The sequence below is a fragment of the Gallinula chloropus genome (assembly GCF_964237585.1).
Source record: "Gallinula chloropus genome assembly, chromosome: 25".
Taxonomy (NCBI): Eukaryota; Metazoa; Chordata; class Aves; order Gruiformes; family Rallidae; genus Gallinula; species Gallinula chloropus.
Genome location: NC_140110.1, coordinates 2,486,395 through 2,503,543, shown reverse-complemented (window position 1 = coordinate 2,503,543; position 17,149 = coordinate 2,486,395). Strand labels below are relative to the sequence as shown.

At 49.8% G+C, this 17,149-nt stretch overlaps 2 protein-coding genes across 2 annotated transcripts; both read left to right on the top strand.

The window, feature by feature from the left end:
- Positions 1 to 490: 490 nt before the first annotated feature.
- Positions 491 to 1,414, top strand: LOC311200822 (olfactory receptor 14C36-like; the record flags this gene model as incomplete). The annotated part of the gene is made up of 1 exon (XM_084275127.1): positions 491 to 1,414. One exon carries the CDS (start codon positions 491 to 493, stop codon positions 1,412 to 1,414), a length of 924 nt encoding a protein of 307 aa, XP_084131253.1.
- A 13,013-nt stretch (positions 1,415 to 14,427) lies between these two features.
- Positions 14,428 to 15,351, top strand: LOC311200821 (olfactory receptor 14A16-like; the record flags this gene model as incomplete). The annotated part of the gene is made up of 1 exon (XM_084275126.1): positions 14,428 to 15,351. The coding sequence occupies one exon, from the start codon at positions 14,428 to 14,430 to the stop codon at positions 15,349 to 15,351; it is 924 nt and encodes a 307-aa protein (XP_084131252.1).
- Positions 15,352 to 17,149: the final 1,798 nt, after the last annotated feature.

The following is a 17,149-nucleotide window of genomic DNA, read 5'->3' as shown; positions in this document are numbered from 1 at the left end:
CCTGTCCTTACAGCCTTGGCTGCAGCATTTCTTGCTGTTCCTCCTCACGTCCTTGCTGCTTTTGTCCCACCATACCTGGGACTCTGGGCACATCCATTGGTGGTGCTGGCACTGAGCTTCCCCTCACTTCAGGACTCCCATTTGTAGCTTCAAAGCTCTGCTCTGGGGTTAAATTGGAGTGACAGTGCTGAAAAGCTCATTCCTATCCACAGGGGATTTAGTCTGAGATCACTCCAGCCTTCTATTTCCTTACTGCTGACTGTCAGGACTGAGTTCTCGAGAGCCAAAGCTGACCCTCCTTTCAGCAGTGGCACGCTCAAGTCAGCACAAAGCAGAGCTCCCAAAAGGGACTTGACAAAACTTGTCCTTAATGCAGAGTCAATCTGAGGGTATTCTATTAGAATTGAAGAGGTTTTCAAGAAGGAAGAGTTCCCTCAACTAGCTGCCTTTTCCTCCTTGGACAGGTCTCCACACTTGATGGAAGCAGCAGATGTCCAACAGCAGCTCCATCAGCCAGTTCCTCCTCCTGCCCTTTGCAGACACACGGGAGCTGCAGCTCCTGCACTTCTGCCTCTTCCTGGGCATCTACCTGGCTGCTCTCCTGGGCAATGGCCTCATCATCAGCACCATAGCCTGTGACCACCACCTCCACACCCCCATGTACTTCTTCCTCCTCAACCTCTCTGTTCTTGACAGTGGCTTCATCTCCACCACTGTTCCCAAATCCATGGCCAATTCCTTGTGGGACACCAGGGCCATTTCCTACACAGGATGTGTGGCTCAACTCTTCTTCTTTGTATTGTTTATCTCTACAGAGTACTGTCTTCTCACTGTCATGGCCTATGACCGCTACGTTGCCATCTGCCACCCCCTGAACTACGGGACCCTCCTGGGCAGCAGAGCTTGTGTCCACATGGCAGCAGCTGCCTGGGGCAGTGGGTTTCTCTATTCTGTGCTGCACACAGCCAATACATTTTCACTGCCCCTCTGCCATGGCAATGCCCTTGACCAGTTCTTCTGTGAAATCCCCCAGATCCTCAAGCTCTCCTGCTCAGATGCCTACCTCGGGGAAATTGGAGTCATTGTGTTTGGTATCTGTTTAGGTATTGGGTGTTTTGTGTTCATTGTGGTGTCCTATGTGCAGATCTTCAGGGCTGTGCTGAGGATCCCCTTAGGACAGGGACAGCACAAAGCCTTTTCCACCTGCATCCCTCACCTGGCTGTGGTCTCCCTGTTTGTCAGTTCTGGTATGTTTGCCCACCTGAAGCCCCCCTCCATCTCCTCCCTTGTTCTGGACCTGGTGTTGGCATTTCTTTACTCAGTGTTTCCACCAGCAATGAACCCCCTCATCTACAGCATGAGGAACCAGGAGCTCAAGGATGCCATGTGGAAACTGATGACTGGTTGTTTCTAAGAAACAATAAACTGCTCATCTTCCGCATATTGCTGCCCACGGAACTCATTATGACCAGCCTTTATTCTGTAGTGGTTTTAGTTGTTGGGGTTTTTTCCTTCTATTTTGACTGTCATGTAATTGCATGTTTCATGTTCATCCCATTTCAAACGTAGCACCTTCTGGTCTTGTGTGACCCAGATGATGAGTAATGACGAGCTGTGCTCTCCTTGCATCATATCTGCCTCCAAAGGGCTACAGTTTTTTCTTTCTTTTATTTCCCCATAAATTTTTAAATAATTTACCTCACATTTCCATCAGCTGAATCACTTGTCTGGAATGGCTTTCCCACTATGACAGAATGGGAATTTCCAGGATTGGGACCCATGGCAGCAGAAGAAATGTTCACCTGTCCCTGTACCTGCATTACCTCCAGGGTGTTTCTTTCATCTCCCCCATAATTCAGGTGTTTCCACCTGTCCTGATGATACAGCCATGACTAAGAACATCTTTTCCACAGATGGGCTGGACATGTGCACTTTACTTTGATCACAGGTTTCCACCTCCACTTGCTATTTGGTTACTCAAATGCTACTCATCTCTCTGGTTTCTGCTTTGAGCTCCAGAGAGTTGGAAAATGAGACCAATATCCATCCCAGAATGCTGCTGTCACTCCTTCCATCAACTGAGCCATGACAGGAAATACCTGTGAAAGGGAAAATATCCTCCATTGTAATATTCCTTTGAAATATTCATCATTAAATACCTAACTGTAATCCAATTATTTGTAGAACTCTGGATTATTTTTATGAAAAGCACTTGAAGAGATATGCTTTTTAAGGCTTTCTGTATTTTCATTTGCTCCATGGTGTCTTTTCTTCTGAGTCCACACACCACAGATACTACGTGGCGAGTGAAGAAACCTCTCAAAATGTCAAAGTCAGAACGAATGCCCAAAGTACCTTGAAGTATTCATGGGCCCTACTGTGAGCCATTGCTGACAAAGCCTCCCCATGAACATCTTACACCTCACAAGTGGAGGCCATGAGGACAAACACAGGCACAGGGCAGGCAGCTCTGATGCTGAGGACACCCTGGCTTGGTCTGAGGAAGCAGAAATGCCAAGCGCTGACCCCCAGCCCCTGGGCAAGGAGATCCTGACCCTCACCTCTGTCTCAGGGCTCTTCCTTGGGATGTGGGCAGTGTGATGCCAAGGGAAGGACAGGGGTATGACACATGGATGCCTCCCTAGGTTGAGTTCAAGGAGGCAATGATATTCCATGGCCATGAGGACAATGTGTCTCCTCTGAGGCCTCTGCAGGGACATCAACCATTGCCAAGGGGGAAAAGACCTCGTTTCTGTCAGTTGCTTTCAGCCTGGCCAACACCCCCGACCTTCTGCACCGCAGCCCATCTCACTCTGCCCCACACCTGTGCCTGTTTCCCTGCAGGCACCCAACCCCTTCCCCCGCTTTGTTCTCACCCCACGATGTCCCTGCCTGTACTGCTGTCTCTCCCTCCTTGCCAGCTGTTCCCAGATAAACCAAGCTACCAGGTCATCCACACTTCCTCCAAGTAACTCCAAGCATCACAGCATTACCCTCAGAATGGCATTTCTCCATGCTTATTACCCATCTGCACCTCTAGTTTTAATTGCCATTAATTTGAAAAGGAATTTTCAAGCTCTCTGAGCTACCCCTACACTCTCCTCAGACTCCCCTTCCCCAGGCTAAAGAAGCCCAGATCTCACAGCCTCTCCACACAAGACTCCTAACCCTATCTTGGCAGAATTTCTCTCAACCTTGTGACAGTTCCTCCACACTCGTCCTGACCACCCCCCCCACACACACACAGACACACACAGACACTCCTGGACTCTCTGCTGGTGTCCTCCAGTACTGAGTCAAACTGTAAGTGCCTTTGCCTGGGTGGCCATACTGCTCCCAGTGCTGCCCAATGTGCTCATGGCCAGGTTGCTGTGTAGCAGCCCTGGCTGCTATGGCATCCCTCAGAATGCCCAAAGCCTCCTCCTTGACACTGCTGCTCCACCAGTCATGTCTGAATTCCCTTGATGAGGTTTAACCCTGCTCACTGATGATGTCATCATGCATGGGAGATGCTTTTGGGCAGCTGGCATCAGCTGCCCTGGCAGTCCTCCCTCACAACAACCAGTGCTCCCTGAGCTTCCTTTCTAGTGGAGCAGCATGTGAATCAGGAAGGGCCTTGATGCTGTGCAAGCACTGGGCAGCAATGGATAAATTATCATAGGTCACCAATGCTGGATTGGTCACAAAACAGGACGATGTGTTGGTTCTACCCCCTGTTGTGGTTATCCCCTGATGCAGAACATCACAAGGTCAGAAGGAGCAGGTCAGCTCAGGTTGGAAAATGTTCTTGAGGTTTCTCTTTGTAAAACCACGGAGGGTTTTTGCCAGGATCTGCTGGGAGTGAAGCTCCGATGTGTCAGTGGTTAATGTGTGAGTGTAGAAGCCTCAGCTGACTTGTGGTGCCTCAGCAAGAGGCATTACAGGACATGATAGAAAATCAATAAAAAGAGGAGAGAGTGCTGTAAATGCTTGTGGTGGTTCAGCCCCAAACAGTGTCTCAGCACCACACACCACAGGCTCACTCCCAGAGGAGAAAGAGACAGAGCCTCTGTTGGTTGGGATAAGGAGAGATCACTGAAAAAAGCACCATGAAACTAGAACAATAAACAGCCCATGACACTCATACCCGGTGAGACCACAGAGTACCTTACCCACCTGAGGATTACAGAGTGCTGCGGGACAGGAGGACCAACCCAACACCCCAGCTGCACTCAGACTGCCCTGGAGGCACCCAGGAGTGGTGCCCAAACCAGCTCCTTTATGGAGAAGTGATGTCAGGTGGTGTGGAAAACAGCCAGGGCTAACTCAACCTCCCCAGCAGTCAGCACAGGTGAGATAACTGTGGCCTGACCAGAACCAGGACAATATCCACCCCTTTTTGCTCACTATCTACATCATGGCCAGATGGGTTTGCCTCTGCACTCCTGGTTGCTTTGTTTCTGTTGCTGCAACCACCCCCACAGGGCACCCCCACAGGAGTTGGCCAGACACCTCAGCCACTGTCGGTGCTTCTTCCTTTCCCCAATCTATTACTGCCTGTCAGTTGGCATATGATGCTGGTGCACTCCACACAAACTTATGCCACATGGGTGAGGAACAATGGACTTCATCAAGACTGGTGGGTAGCTGCAGATCATCAGGATCATAGTAATTCATCTCTCACATGGGTAATCCCCTCAAATACTGCACATTCTGCTCTATGTTCATCCACTTGCCTGGCCAACACATGACATCTTCACTGAACGGGTACCTTTCCCCCACACTTGACAGAAGTCACCTCCAGAGGCTGAGGGCTTGAGACTTCCTTCCAATCACCTTGTCAATGACTCCGTTTCTGAACAGGGATCCCAGCTGCTTGGCCTCCTTACCTTCTAATTCCAGGCTGCGTGCCCCATTGTCTCAGCATCGGAGAAGCCAGGTGATGATGTGCTCCCCTGGAAGGCAGCAGAAATCTTTTCTCATTTCTTCCAGCTCACTCATGTACAAGGGTCAGGTTATAATGCTCACTCCTGGAGGAGAAACAGACAGACCCTCTGTGGGCTAGAAGGACAGTTACTGACAAAATCACTGTGAAAAAATGATAACAGCACATCACAAACTACACTCACATTGAGTGATAACAGAGAGTACTTTACTGACCAAAGGATCACAAGGTGCTGCACAATGCAAGGATCAACCAAATGCCCCAGCCACTCTCAGACTGCCCTTAAGGAACCCAGGAGTGCCCCTCCCCAACCAGCCTCTTTTATGGGGGAGTGATGTCAGGTGGTGTGGAAAACAGCCTGGGCACACTCAGCTCAGCTATGCTAACTCAAGTCACCACTGCTGGCTGCTTGGGGAAGTTAACTCTTGCCTGGCCTGAAACAGGACAGCTGTGCATTTAATCTCCCCTGTCTGTCACATATTTCTACCTGTCCAAGATCAATTGTCCGTGTATGAAATCATTCCGACAGTGGATCTGCACACCATTGCTTCTGGTTGCTCCCTAGATTTCTCTTCCCCTTCCCCTCGGACCATTCAGACAGCTCTCAACCATCCAGCTGCTGCTCTTTCAGGGAGTTAAACCCTTGCCTTTCTGGCAGTTGTCTGACTCATTCTGTCTTTAGCCAGCTCTTGAGTTGCGGTGATTTCACAGTCTCCTTCCTCACTAGAACATCTCTCACAGGGTTAAGCTTTGTGACAGGTGAACCTCACTGGTGGGAGATTGCACTTGGCACAGAGTGAGGAGTGTTGAATTTAATGGTGAATCTTGTCAGGTTTCTTCTGTTGGTGGGAAAATAACTCCCTCTGCACTGCCTGTGTGCAGCCAGTTCTCTAAGGAAAGCAGGGGAGCTGGTACAGAGGGGCTGTAATGCCCCACTGTGGAGTGCAGCAGAGAGACCTGATGTAAGGACAAGGGATGCAAGTCCCAGGTGGCTGGTGAGAGTCATGGTGGGCTTGTGGAGATGTGCAGCAAGGTTGTCCCCACTGCCTCAAGGGACCCTTTTTCAGACCAGTCCAGAGGTCCTTAGGAGGCACCCTGGATCAATCTCAGTCAGTTTATCACCTCTCATCTACAGTGAAAATAATAACCTACACCCTTAAAAAGAAATCAATTTTACTCTGAGCTCTTCTTGAAACAGCTTCAGTGATCTGTACATCTCTTGAAGATTTGAAGATAATTACACAGAGAGACACAGCTCATTAGGGCTTGCTTTTTAATTTTAATGAGCTCTGGGGTGCGTTTGGTGCTGAGTCCTTGAAGCTCAGGTACTGAGAGGAAATTACACAAAAAAATCCATGTCAAAAGCAGAAGCCAAAGTACCCTGAAGTATTAATGAGTCCCGCTGAGAGCCATTGCTGGCTGAGCCTCCCCAGGGACTCGTTAGAACAGGTAATTGGAGGACATGTTGGCTGGTAGGCAAAGGCAATGTACAAGCAGCTGAGATGCTGAGCAAGCCCTGGAAGGGTTTGATGAAGCAGAAAGGTCAAGCCCTGACCCCCAGGCAAGGGAAAACAGGTCCTGTCCCTCAGGCATTTCTCAGGGCTCCTCCTGGTGCAGTGTGGGGTGTGTAATGTTGAGGGAAGTACAACAGGATGAGGGTTTCTCCTTGTTGTCTGTCCCAAGCCCATCTAGAAATTCATCTGTCCTCCATTTAAATAAAAGGAAGACCAGGGAGACCCTCCATCCCCTATCAGATTCAGGAGGAAACATTTTGGAAAGATGAGGCCAAGACTGAGGTGCTTAATGAAATCTTTGCCACTGTCTTTAGTAATAGGAGCAGTTGTACAGAGAGAATCCAATTCCCAGAGCTTGGAGACAGGGACAGGGAGCACAATGACCCCACCTCAATCCAGGAGGAGATGGTCCTGCTGCACCACAGAGATTTGCACAGATCTGTGGGGCTGGATGGGATGCAGCCAAAGGTGCTGAAAGAGCTGGCAAGGGGTTTCACCAAGCCACTTTCCATCAGTCCTGGCTGACTGCGGAGGTACCAACAGACTGGAAATCAGTCAACGTAACCCCCTATATAAGAAGGGACAGAAGGATGATCAGGGAAATTACAGGCCTGATAGTTTGACTTCAGTCCCAGAGAAGCTGATGGAGCAGATTATCCTGAGCAGTATTATCCAGTTCTTGAAGAACCCCCAGGTGATCAGGCCCAGTCAGCTTGGGTTCATAAGGGCAGGTCCTGTTTGACCCACTGAATCTCCCTCTATGACAGAGTGACCTGCTTCTTGGACAAGGGAAGGGCTCTGGATGTTGTCTACCTTGATTTTAACAAGGCCTTGGACACAGTTTCCCACCACCTTCTCCTAGAGAAGCTCACTGCTTCTGGCTTGGAAATTGTGGTTGTTCAGCCTCAAACAATGGCTGAGCACCACATGCTGCTTGCTCACTCCCGGAAGAGAAACAGACAGAGCCTCTGTGGGTTGGGATAAGGACAGTTTACTGACAAAGGCACCATAAAAGGGGAAAAATAACAGCCCCAATTGCACTCACACAGAGAGTACCTTGCAAACTCAACAATAACAGAGTGCTGCACCATAGTACGATCACCCCTCCCTAACCAGCCCCTTTGATGGGGAAGTGATGTCAGGTGGTGTGGAAAACAGCCCAGGCAAACTCATCTCACCTGTGCTGGCTGCTTGGGGAGGTGAGCTCTGGCCTGGCCAGAACCAGGACATTATCCACCCCTGTTTCCACAACATCTACACCATGCCCAGATCTCACGTTTTCAGTGTATTGGGGAGGTTCATAACATCATTTATCTATTATTTAGACCATCTGCCATGGACTGATTTTGTTATACACCGACAATTTAGTGGCTGTCCTCACCTAGAACTAAAACGCCTCAGCGTACACACTGGACTTCCCCATCCTTTCTCATCACCCACCAAGTGCAGATCCCAGTTCTAGAGGGTTCCACCACCCATTGCTTTTGCCGCAGTCTTTCACAGCTCATTGTACCTCTCAATTTTCCCGGGGGCTGGTGCACGGTGGGGATATGATATCCCCATTCGATGGTGTATTCCTGGGCCCAGGTGTCTATGAGATTATTCCAGAAACGAGTCCCATTTTCTTCTTTCTGGAGGGCCATGTCGCCAGAGGGCTTGCTTCTCAAGACCCAGGATGGTGTTCTAGGTGGTGGCATGGGGCACATACTATGTTCCTAGCCAGCCTTTGGTTGCTTCTACCACTGTGAGCACACGCCACTTGCCTTGGCGTGTCTGTGGGAGAGTGATGGAATCCATCTGCCAGGCCTCTCCATACTTGTATTTCAGCCTCCATACCACAGAGGTTTGGTTTGCTTGATTGAGGCACATGTTTCACATTCATGGATGACCTGTGGGATAGCGTCCATGGTCAAATCCACCACGCGTTCACGAGCCCATCTGTATGTGGCATCTCTTCCTTGATGGCCTGAGGTGTCATGGGCACAGCGAGCTATAAAGAATTTGCCCTTACATTGCCAGTCAAGGTCTACTTGAGTCACTTCAATCTTAGCAGCCTGGTTGATCTGCTGGTTGTTTTGATGTTCTTCATTAGCTCGGATCTTGGGTATCTGGGCATCTACATGACGTACTTTTACAGTCAGGCTCTCTAACTGGACAGAGATGTCTTGCCACAATGAAGCAGCACAGATGGGTTTGCCTCCACACTGCCAGTTGTTTTGTTTCCATTGCTGCAACCACCCCCACAGGGCATTGGCCACCATCCAGGAGTCAGTATAGAGGTAGAGCTTTGGCCTTTTTTCTCTTTCAGCAATGTTCAGGTCTAACTGGCTGGATTCACCTTTTCCTTCAGTGGCTTCTGCTACTCATCTTATGCTACTCCATACAGCAGCTTTCCATCTCCGATGCTTTCCCACAATGCAACAGAACCCATCGGTGAACAGGGCATGTTTATTTTTCATTTTCTGGCAGTTCACTGTACAGTGAGGCCTCATCAGCACATGTCACCTGCTCCTCTGGTGATATTCCACAATCTTTGCCTTCTGGCCAGTCTGTGATCACTTTCAGGGCTCCTGGGTGATTGGGGTTTCCTATTCAAGCCTGCTGTGTAATAAATGTGACCCACTTGCTCCACGTAGCATAAGAAGTGGCATGTTGTGTAGAAGGGGGCCTTCCCTTTGAACATCCAGCACAGTACTGGCAGTCGGGGTGCCAAGAGGAGCTGGGCTTCAGTCCCAGTCACTTCCTAAGTGGCTTGAACCCCTTCACAGGTGGCCAGTATTTCCTTTTCTGTTAGAGTGCACAGATCCTCTGTAGCCCCAACTCCAAAATCCCAGAGACTGACCTTGAGCCTCCCCTGGTGCTTTCTCCCAGAGTCTCCTGGTAGGGCCATTCTCCCTGGCTGCGGTGTAGAACATATTCTTTACATCTGGCCCTGTCCGGATGGACCCAAGGACTACTGCATGGACTGTCTCCTGTTTCATCTCTTCAAAGGCTTCTCATTGCTCAGGGCCCCATTGGAAATCATTCTCTTACCAGGTTATATGACAGAGAGGGCTGGCATTGAGACTGTGGTTTGGGATATGCATTCTCCAGAAACCCACAGTGCCTAGGAAAGCTTGTGTCTCCTTTGTGTTTGTTGATAGAGACATAGCTGCTGTTGTATTGATAACATCCACTGGGATCTGATGACACCCATCCTGCTACTTTATTCCTAAAAAATGGATTTCTTAAGCAGGTCCTTTGCCTTTACTTTGTCTCATGGCAAAACCAGCTTTTAGCAGAATTAAGATAATTTTTTTCTTTCTCAAAAAATTCCTCAGCTGTCTGTCCCATACAACGATGTATGGGATATCACTGTATGGGACTCATCAGGCTTCACCATGTCCCAGCATAGTCTGGATCAGTCCATGGCAGATGGTGGGGCTGTGTTTCCAGCCCTGGGGCAGTCAATCCAGGTGTACTGCTTTCCCTTCCAAATGAAGACAAACTGTGTCCTGCACTCTGCCACCAAAGGAGTCAAGAAGAAAGCATTTTCAGTGTTGATTGTGGAGTATCACTTGGCTGGTTTTAACTTCAGTTCATACTGGAGTTCCACCATGTCTGGCACTGCAGCACTCAGAGGCAGCGAGACCTCATTCAGGGCACGATAGTCCAGAATCAGCCTCCACTCTGCATTGGACTTCTGCACAGGCAAGATTGCACTGTTGAAGTGTGAGCAGGTTCTACCAATCACTCCCTGACTCTCCAGTTGATGATCAGTTTCTGAATGGGAATCAGGGAGTCTCTGTTGGGTGTGGTATTGTTGCCTGTGCACCATCATGGTAACAATTGGTACTCAACCTTTAGCAGCCTCACAACAGCAGGGTCTTCTGACAGTCCAGGCAGAAGAGACACTCGTTCAATTTCTTCTATCTCTGAGGCAGCTATTCCAAAAGCCCACTGGTACCCTTTTGGGTCTTGGAAGCGCCCTCTCCAGAGGAGGTCTATGCCCAGGATGCACAGAGCTGCAAATTGTCAGGATCACACTAAATCATCTCTCACATGCCTAATTCCCTCAAATAATGGATATCTCGCTCCATGGTCATCCACTTGTCCGGCCAATACACAACATCTTCAATGAACTGGTACCTTGCCCTTACCCTTGATAGAAGTCACCTCCAGAGGCTGAGAACTTGAGCCTGCCTTCCAATTGCCTTGCTACTGCCTCCTTCTCTGGACAGGGATCCCAGCTGCTTGGCCTCCCTGCCTTCTCCCTGCTGCCTGCCCCATTGTCCCAGCATCAGAGTAGCCAGGTGATGATGTTCTCCCCTGGAAGGCGGCTGAAGTCTTTTCTCATGTCTCTCAGCTCAAGGACAAGTGTAGCGTTATAACCTCTGGTATTGCCTCTTCAGATCCTTGCAATGGTCCGAGTTCATCATCATCTCTCACGATGAGGACTGATTTCTCCATGTATTTCTCCTTCTGGATAGAGGTGACTGACAGTCGTACTGGTTGGCTGTCTGGATCAGCTCTGGGGTTGGCCTCTGAGGTTTGAGCACCCATGGTGCTTCTTGGGGAGACTGGAGGAACTGCACTCTCTGAGTCATGGGTAGCTCCAGTGCCTGTTGTAAGGGTTCTTTCTGGCTCAGCTGTGGTGTTGGTTTCTGAGGCTTGGGGAGCCACAATGCCTCTGGATCTGTTTTTCTTGTCTAGGTATTTTTTCATGCCCTCCCACACCCCATGCCACCCCTGAACCTTCAGCCCAGAGAAGACCTCTTGGCAATATTCTTGGAGCAGTTGTTGGTAACACATAGGTCCAGACAGACATTCAGGAGAGAGAGCAAGACACATATGCTGGTCTGAACATCCCAGGGATAGTCAACATTCTCAACAGATGCTGTAAAAAGCCTAAAGGGTAAAGGGGAGGAGAAAGCACCCCTCACCTCTTCCTCTACTATTATCAAAACCTTCAGGGTAACCTTGTGCTTTAAAAAGGTGTGTGGTGATTCAGCTCCAACCAGTGGCTGAGCAGCATATGCCGGTTCCTATCTCCCACAAGAGAAAAAGACAGAGCTTCTATGGGCTGGCCTAAGGACAGTTTACTGACCAAATCACCATGAAAGGAGAACAAAAACCGCTCACAGTGAATTTCACTTATACCCAGTCATGACCCAATAACTGCACAAAATGAGGACCAACCTGATGACTTGGCTGCACTTGCACTGCCCTGGAGGCACCAGGAGTGCCCCTCCCCAACAAGCCCCTTTTATAGGGGAGTGATGTCAAGTGGTGTGGCAAACAGCCTGGGCTAACACAGCTCTCCTGTGCTGCCAGCCTGGGGAGGTTAATTCTGCCCTGCCAAGATCCAGGACAGATGGGATGGGATTGGGATGGGATTGGGATTGGATTGATGTAGTCAAGGCACCCATCGATCAGGTGGCGTGTCAGTTTGCCAGGGTTGTTTGCCTGTGCAGCTGTAAAGTCACAGGCTGTAGGAGGTGATAACTGCTCTATGACCTGCCCAAATTCTTCCACAAACCCTGCCAGCCAGGGACTGGCTGCTGAGGGAGGGGGAAATGTTGGAGAGACTATAACAATGATCATTAAACTGTTGCCCAGAGGAGCAGCCCATGAAGAGCCAGAAGTGCAGGAGCTGGAGCTCCCCTGTGTCTGTAAAGGCCGGGAGGAGGAACTGGCTGATGGAGCTGCTGTTGGACATGTGGTGCCTCTGGGTATGGATGGTACTATCTGCTGCCATGTTATTTGCCAAAGCAATTCCCCACCAGGCTCAAAAGTGCTGCTCCCAGGAACCACTCTCATTCAGCATTGCTCCATTGGCCCTTGAACCTACTCATGTCTCTTGGACCACCTCTGGTCCTTAAGGTGGCAGCAGGGGTTGGTGTCTGAGCTCCTCCCTCCTGGCCTCCACCCTCAGTAATTCCCATGGGCACTGGGACCAGCAGCTCCCAGGAAGCAGGTGCCTCTTTTGTGCCAACTGGAATTGGGGAAAGGGGAATCCCAGCTCTGGTGGCTTTGAGAGAGTCACAGTCGACAGCTGTGTCTCCTATCAGCCCCAGGGCTGCAAAGAAAGCATGCGGTGCCTGGTGGGTGCTGCCATACTCCTTAACCTCTGCAGGGGCAAAGAGTCCCCTCCCTGTCCTGTCTGGGGGTCCTGTCCCATGGGGAGACATGGAAAGGTGATTGTCCTGCCCAGCTCTGGTTTGGTCAGGAGAAAGGACTCTGCTGGAGAGAAGGATTTCTCCCTAGCTCAGGGAGAGAACGTCAGAGATGAGATCATTGAGTGATCCCCATGAGGCCTGAGACACCAGGAGGGAGATAGAAGAACTGGTCTTCTCCTGCTGATCTGGGATGGTCTCCTGGGGTGGAGGAAGCTCATGGTAATCCAGCAGCACTGCAGAGAGACAGCTCTGGCCAGGAGTAGCTCCTCTGCCAAGCACACAGGGCTGGGGACACTGCCTGTAGGCACCGAGGGGAGACGTGTGAGGCTGAGAGAGCTGATGGATGCTGAGAGCTCACTGGAGGAGAAATCTCCACAGCACTCTCCATGGTATGTCTGTGGGTACAGGGCAATGCAGGTTCTGCTCCTGGAGGGATTTCCTAAAGCTGGGACATGGGGCAGTGTGTGGGGTCTGTCAGGAGGACAGGTTCTCTCTAGGACCTGAAAGTGCTGCCTGGAAGGGATGCCCTTCTGCCCCATCAGAGGGACAGGGCAGGAAATTTCCTCCTGGGCATGTCTGCAGAGGTGTGAGGCAGTGATTGCATCCAGGTGTGCCCAGGGGTGTCCTTGTGAGCAGGGTCCCTGCGCCCCGGGGACTGTGTGCTGGGGCAGTGAATCTGCTGCTGCCAGGATCAGCACTCAGCCTGGCTTGTTGGATTTCCACAGGGATAGAGAAGGACCTCTGGGTTGGAGAGTGTGATCCATGGTAGGACAGTGTAGGGTCCTTCTCCTGTCAGTGAGCTGCGCAGGACAGGTTTGCTCCAAGCTCCATCTCATCCCTGGCAACTTCCCAGGGTATTTTCAAGAACACCAGAGATGCATTTTGCACTCAGGTAAAGAGACTTTGCATTGAGTTTTCTGCTCCTGTGCACTGGGTGGGAAGTGGGAGCTGAGCTTTTCTCAATCACTTTGCGGAAGGCAGTGCAAACTCATTGGTCATTAGGACTTCTCAGAACTTCTCCTGAGCCCTGCACACACAGAGGTTCCCCGGGGCAGTGCCCTGATGCCAGGAGGGGTCTGCAGAGCAGAGCTCAGTGCAGGGCAGGTTGGATGAGGTCTGTGATCAAAGAGCAGGATGTGACATGGGAAAAGAGAATCAGCCTCAGGGACATCTACAGGCAGGAGAAACAGAAGTAGCTGCTCCCAGAAATGCCCTGGCAGTGGGGATTTGGTAATTCCCTGACACCCCCACAGTGCTGATACTTTCCTACCACAACCCTCTGCTTTCTGCTACCCAGCACAGACTCTATACCCAGAGTTCCAGGGTTTCAGGCTGAGTCTTCTCATTAATACCAAACCCAAAGTAAGGAGAAACTCCTCAGTGTCTGTCATTCTTTCTCTGTCCTTCTGGTCTTGGCGGGAGTATTTCTTGCTGTTTCAACTCCTGTCCTTGCTGCCTTGGTCCCAACATTACCAAAGCTCCAAAGCTCTGATCTGCCATCAGGAGAAACTGGAGTGACAGTGCTGAAAAGCTCATTCCTAGCCACAGGGGATTTAGTCTGAGATCACACCATCCTTCTATTTACTGACTACTGCCAGGCAGGACTGAGTTCTCGAGAGCCACAGCTGACCCTCCTCCTCCCAGCAGTGGCATGCTCAAGTCAGCACAGAACAGACCTCCCAAAAGGGACTCGCCAAAAGTCTTCCTGAATACAGAGAGTCAATGTGAGGGTATTCCCTAAGAGTTGCAAGAAATTTTCCTCAAAGAAGAGTTGCCTAAATTCTCACTGCCTTTTCCTCCTCGAACAGGTCTCCATGCCCTCAGAAAGCAAATGTTCAACAGCAGCTCCATCAGCCAGTTCGTCCTCCTGCCCTTTGCAGACACACAGGAGCTGCAGCTCCTGCACTTCTGCCTCTTCCTGGGCATCTACATGGCTGCTCTGATGGGCAACGGCCTCATCATCATCACCATAGCCTGTGACCACCACCTCCACACCCCCATGTACTTCTTCCTCCTCAACCTCTCTGTTCTCGACCTTGGCTGCATCTCTACCACTGTTCCCAAATCCATGGCCAATTCCCTGTGGGACACCAGGGCCATTTCCTACACAGGATGTGTGGCTCAACTCTTTTTCTTTGTATTTTTGATCATTACAGAGTACTATCTCCTCACTGTCATGGCCTATGACCGCTACGTTGCCATCTGCCACCCCCTGCACTACGGGACCCTCCTGGGCAGCAGAGCTTGTGTCCACATGGCAGCAGCTGCCTGGGCCAGTGGGTTTCTCTATTCTGTGCTGCACACAGCCAATACATTTTCCCTGCCCCTCTGCAATGGAAATGTCATTGACCAGTTCTTCTGTGAAATCCCCCAGATCCTCAAGCTCTCCTGCTCAAGTGCCTACCTCAGGGAAACTGTAGTCCTTGTTGTCAGTGTCTGTTTGGATTTTGGCTGTTTTGTGTTCATCATGGTGTCCTATGTGCAGATCTTCAGGGCTGTGCTGAGGATCCCCTCACAGCAGGGACGGCACAAAGCCTTTTCCACCTGCCTCCCTCACCTGGCCGTGGTCTCTCTGTTTGTCATTACTGGTGTGTTTGCTTACCTGAAACCTCCCTCCATGTCCTCCTTTTTTTCAGATGTTGTGGTGGCATTTCTTTACTCAGTGTTTCCACCAGCAGTGAACCCCCTCATCTACAGCATGAGGAACCAGGAGCTCAAGGATTCCATGTGGAAAATAATGACTGGATGTTTCTAAGCAGCAATAAACTGCTCATCTTCTTCTACATTCATCTGGCCAAGTATCACATGTTAGGACTAGTCTGTATTTTGTAAGGAGTTTAGGTTTTTATTTATCCTTCTGTGTTTTCTAAGCCTTAATAACATGGTCCACATTTATCCCATTCCTAATGCAGTATCTAGTGGTCTTGTGTTCCAGGTCTAAGGACATATTTTCAGCAGACTACCTGGATGTATACACTTTGATCACAGGTTTCCACCTTCACTTGCTCTTAGGTTATTCAGATACCGCTCAGCTCTCTGACTTCTGCTTCGGGCTTCATAGAGTTGGAAATGTCCCATCTTTCAGGAGTCCATCAGGCCCTTGTATCGTGGCCAGCACCCTTGGCCATCTGCACCACAGCCCATCCAATAGTTCCCAACGCCTGTGCCTGTTTCCCTGCAGGCTGCAGGCACCAAACGCCCTTTCTCACTATGTTCACAGCACACCATGTCCCTGCCTGTACTGCTGTCTCTCCCTTTTCAACACCTTTGTCATGGTTTTACCTTGGCTGAGAGCTGAGATCCACGCAGCTGCCTGCATTTAAAGGAAAAGTGCAGGGGAAGAAGGTGTGTGGGGGGGGGGGGGGGGGGGGGGGGGGGAGGGGTAAGGCAAGGGAAGGGAAAAGGAAGGGGCAAATAACCCTAAAACCAAGAAACCAAAAGCCCATGGGTTGGGATAAGGATAGTTTACTAGAATAGTAGAAAGATACAATATAACAATGCTGACAGGACTTGAGAGCAAAAATTATATGAAACTATTGATACACAATGCAGTTTCTCACCTAACCCACAGCTCAGGCCGTGCCACCCAGAGCCGTCCCGGAACCCGATCGTCCCCCAAAAAACGCACGTCCCGGAGCTGCCCCCTCCTCCTCCCATCAGCCCCCCTTTATAATGAGCATGAAGTGATTGACATGCAATACTCTCTTTGGCCCATTTGGGCACCTGTCCTGGCTTTGCCCCTCCTTTCTCGTGAATAGAGAAATATGAAGAAACGAGAAAGTCCTTGATTGTCTGACAGCAACTAACAACATCAGGGTGTTACCAGCACTGCTTTCATTTTAACTCTCAAACACAGCATTCCATCCGCTGCTACAAAAGACGTTAACTCCATCCTGACTGAGACCAGGACATTATCCACCCCTTATTCCATACCATTTATGTCATGACCAGATCCAACCATTTCTTTTGGGTATAACCAGTTTCTTGTTTCAGACACACATATATGTATGTACACATGTATACGCACACATGTGCATACAGGTAATATTCCCTTAGTCTATAGACCATTCCTCTGAGTTTGTTGAGTAAATAAATATTTAGTCCATGATTTTCAGGCTTCATTCGCCGTAACAGTCTCTCATGGTGTCAGTATGCGCCATTGGATCGTTGCATTCTGCATCTTGGGCTCTCGACCGATACAGCTGGCATGGTCCATGTTTATAGTCTGTGAATCAAAGATGTTCATTTTCAAAGGGAAGGAGGAAAAAAGTCCTTGGTCCCGTCATCGTGGCACTCTTCCTTCACTGACTTGTATGACTCCGGCTGTAACTCCATTGATACAACATACAGCAACATACAGCAATTATAGTAATACTGAATGTACAATAATGGGTTATTTAGCAATTATTATAATACAATTTCTATTAATTACATTCGCTATTCTCACCTAAAATCAAATCCCTCTGAGGTACACATCGAACTTCTCCATCCTTCTGCATTACCCACCAAGTATAACTAGGCCCTTGAGCAAAAAGAATCCGAGACATGGGTTT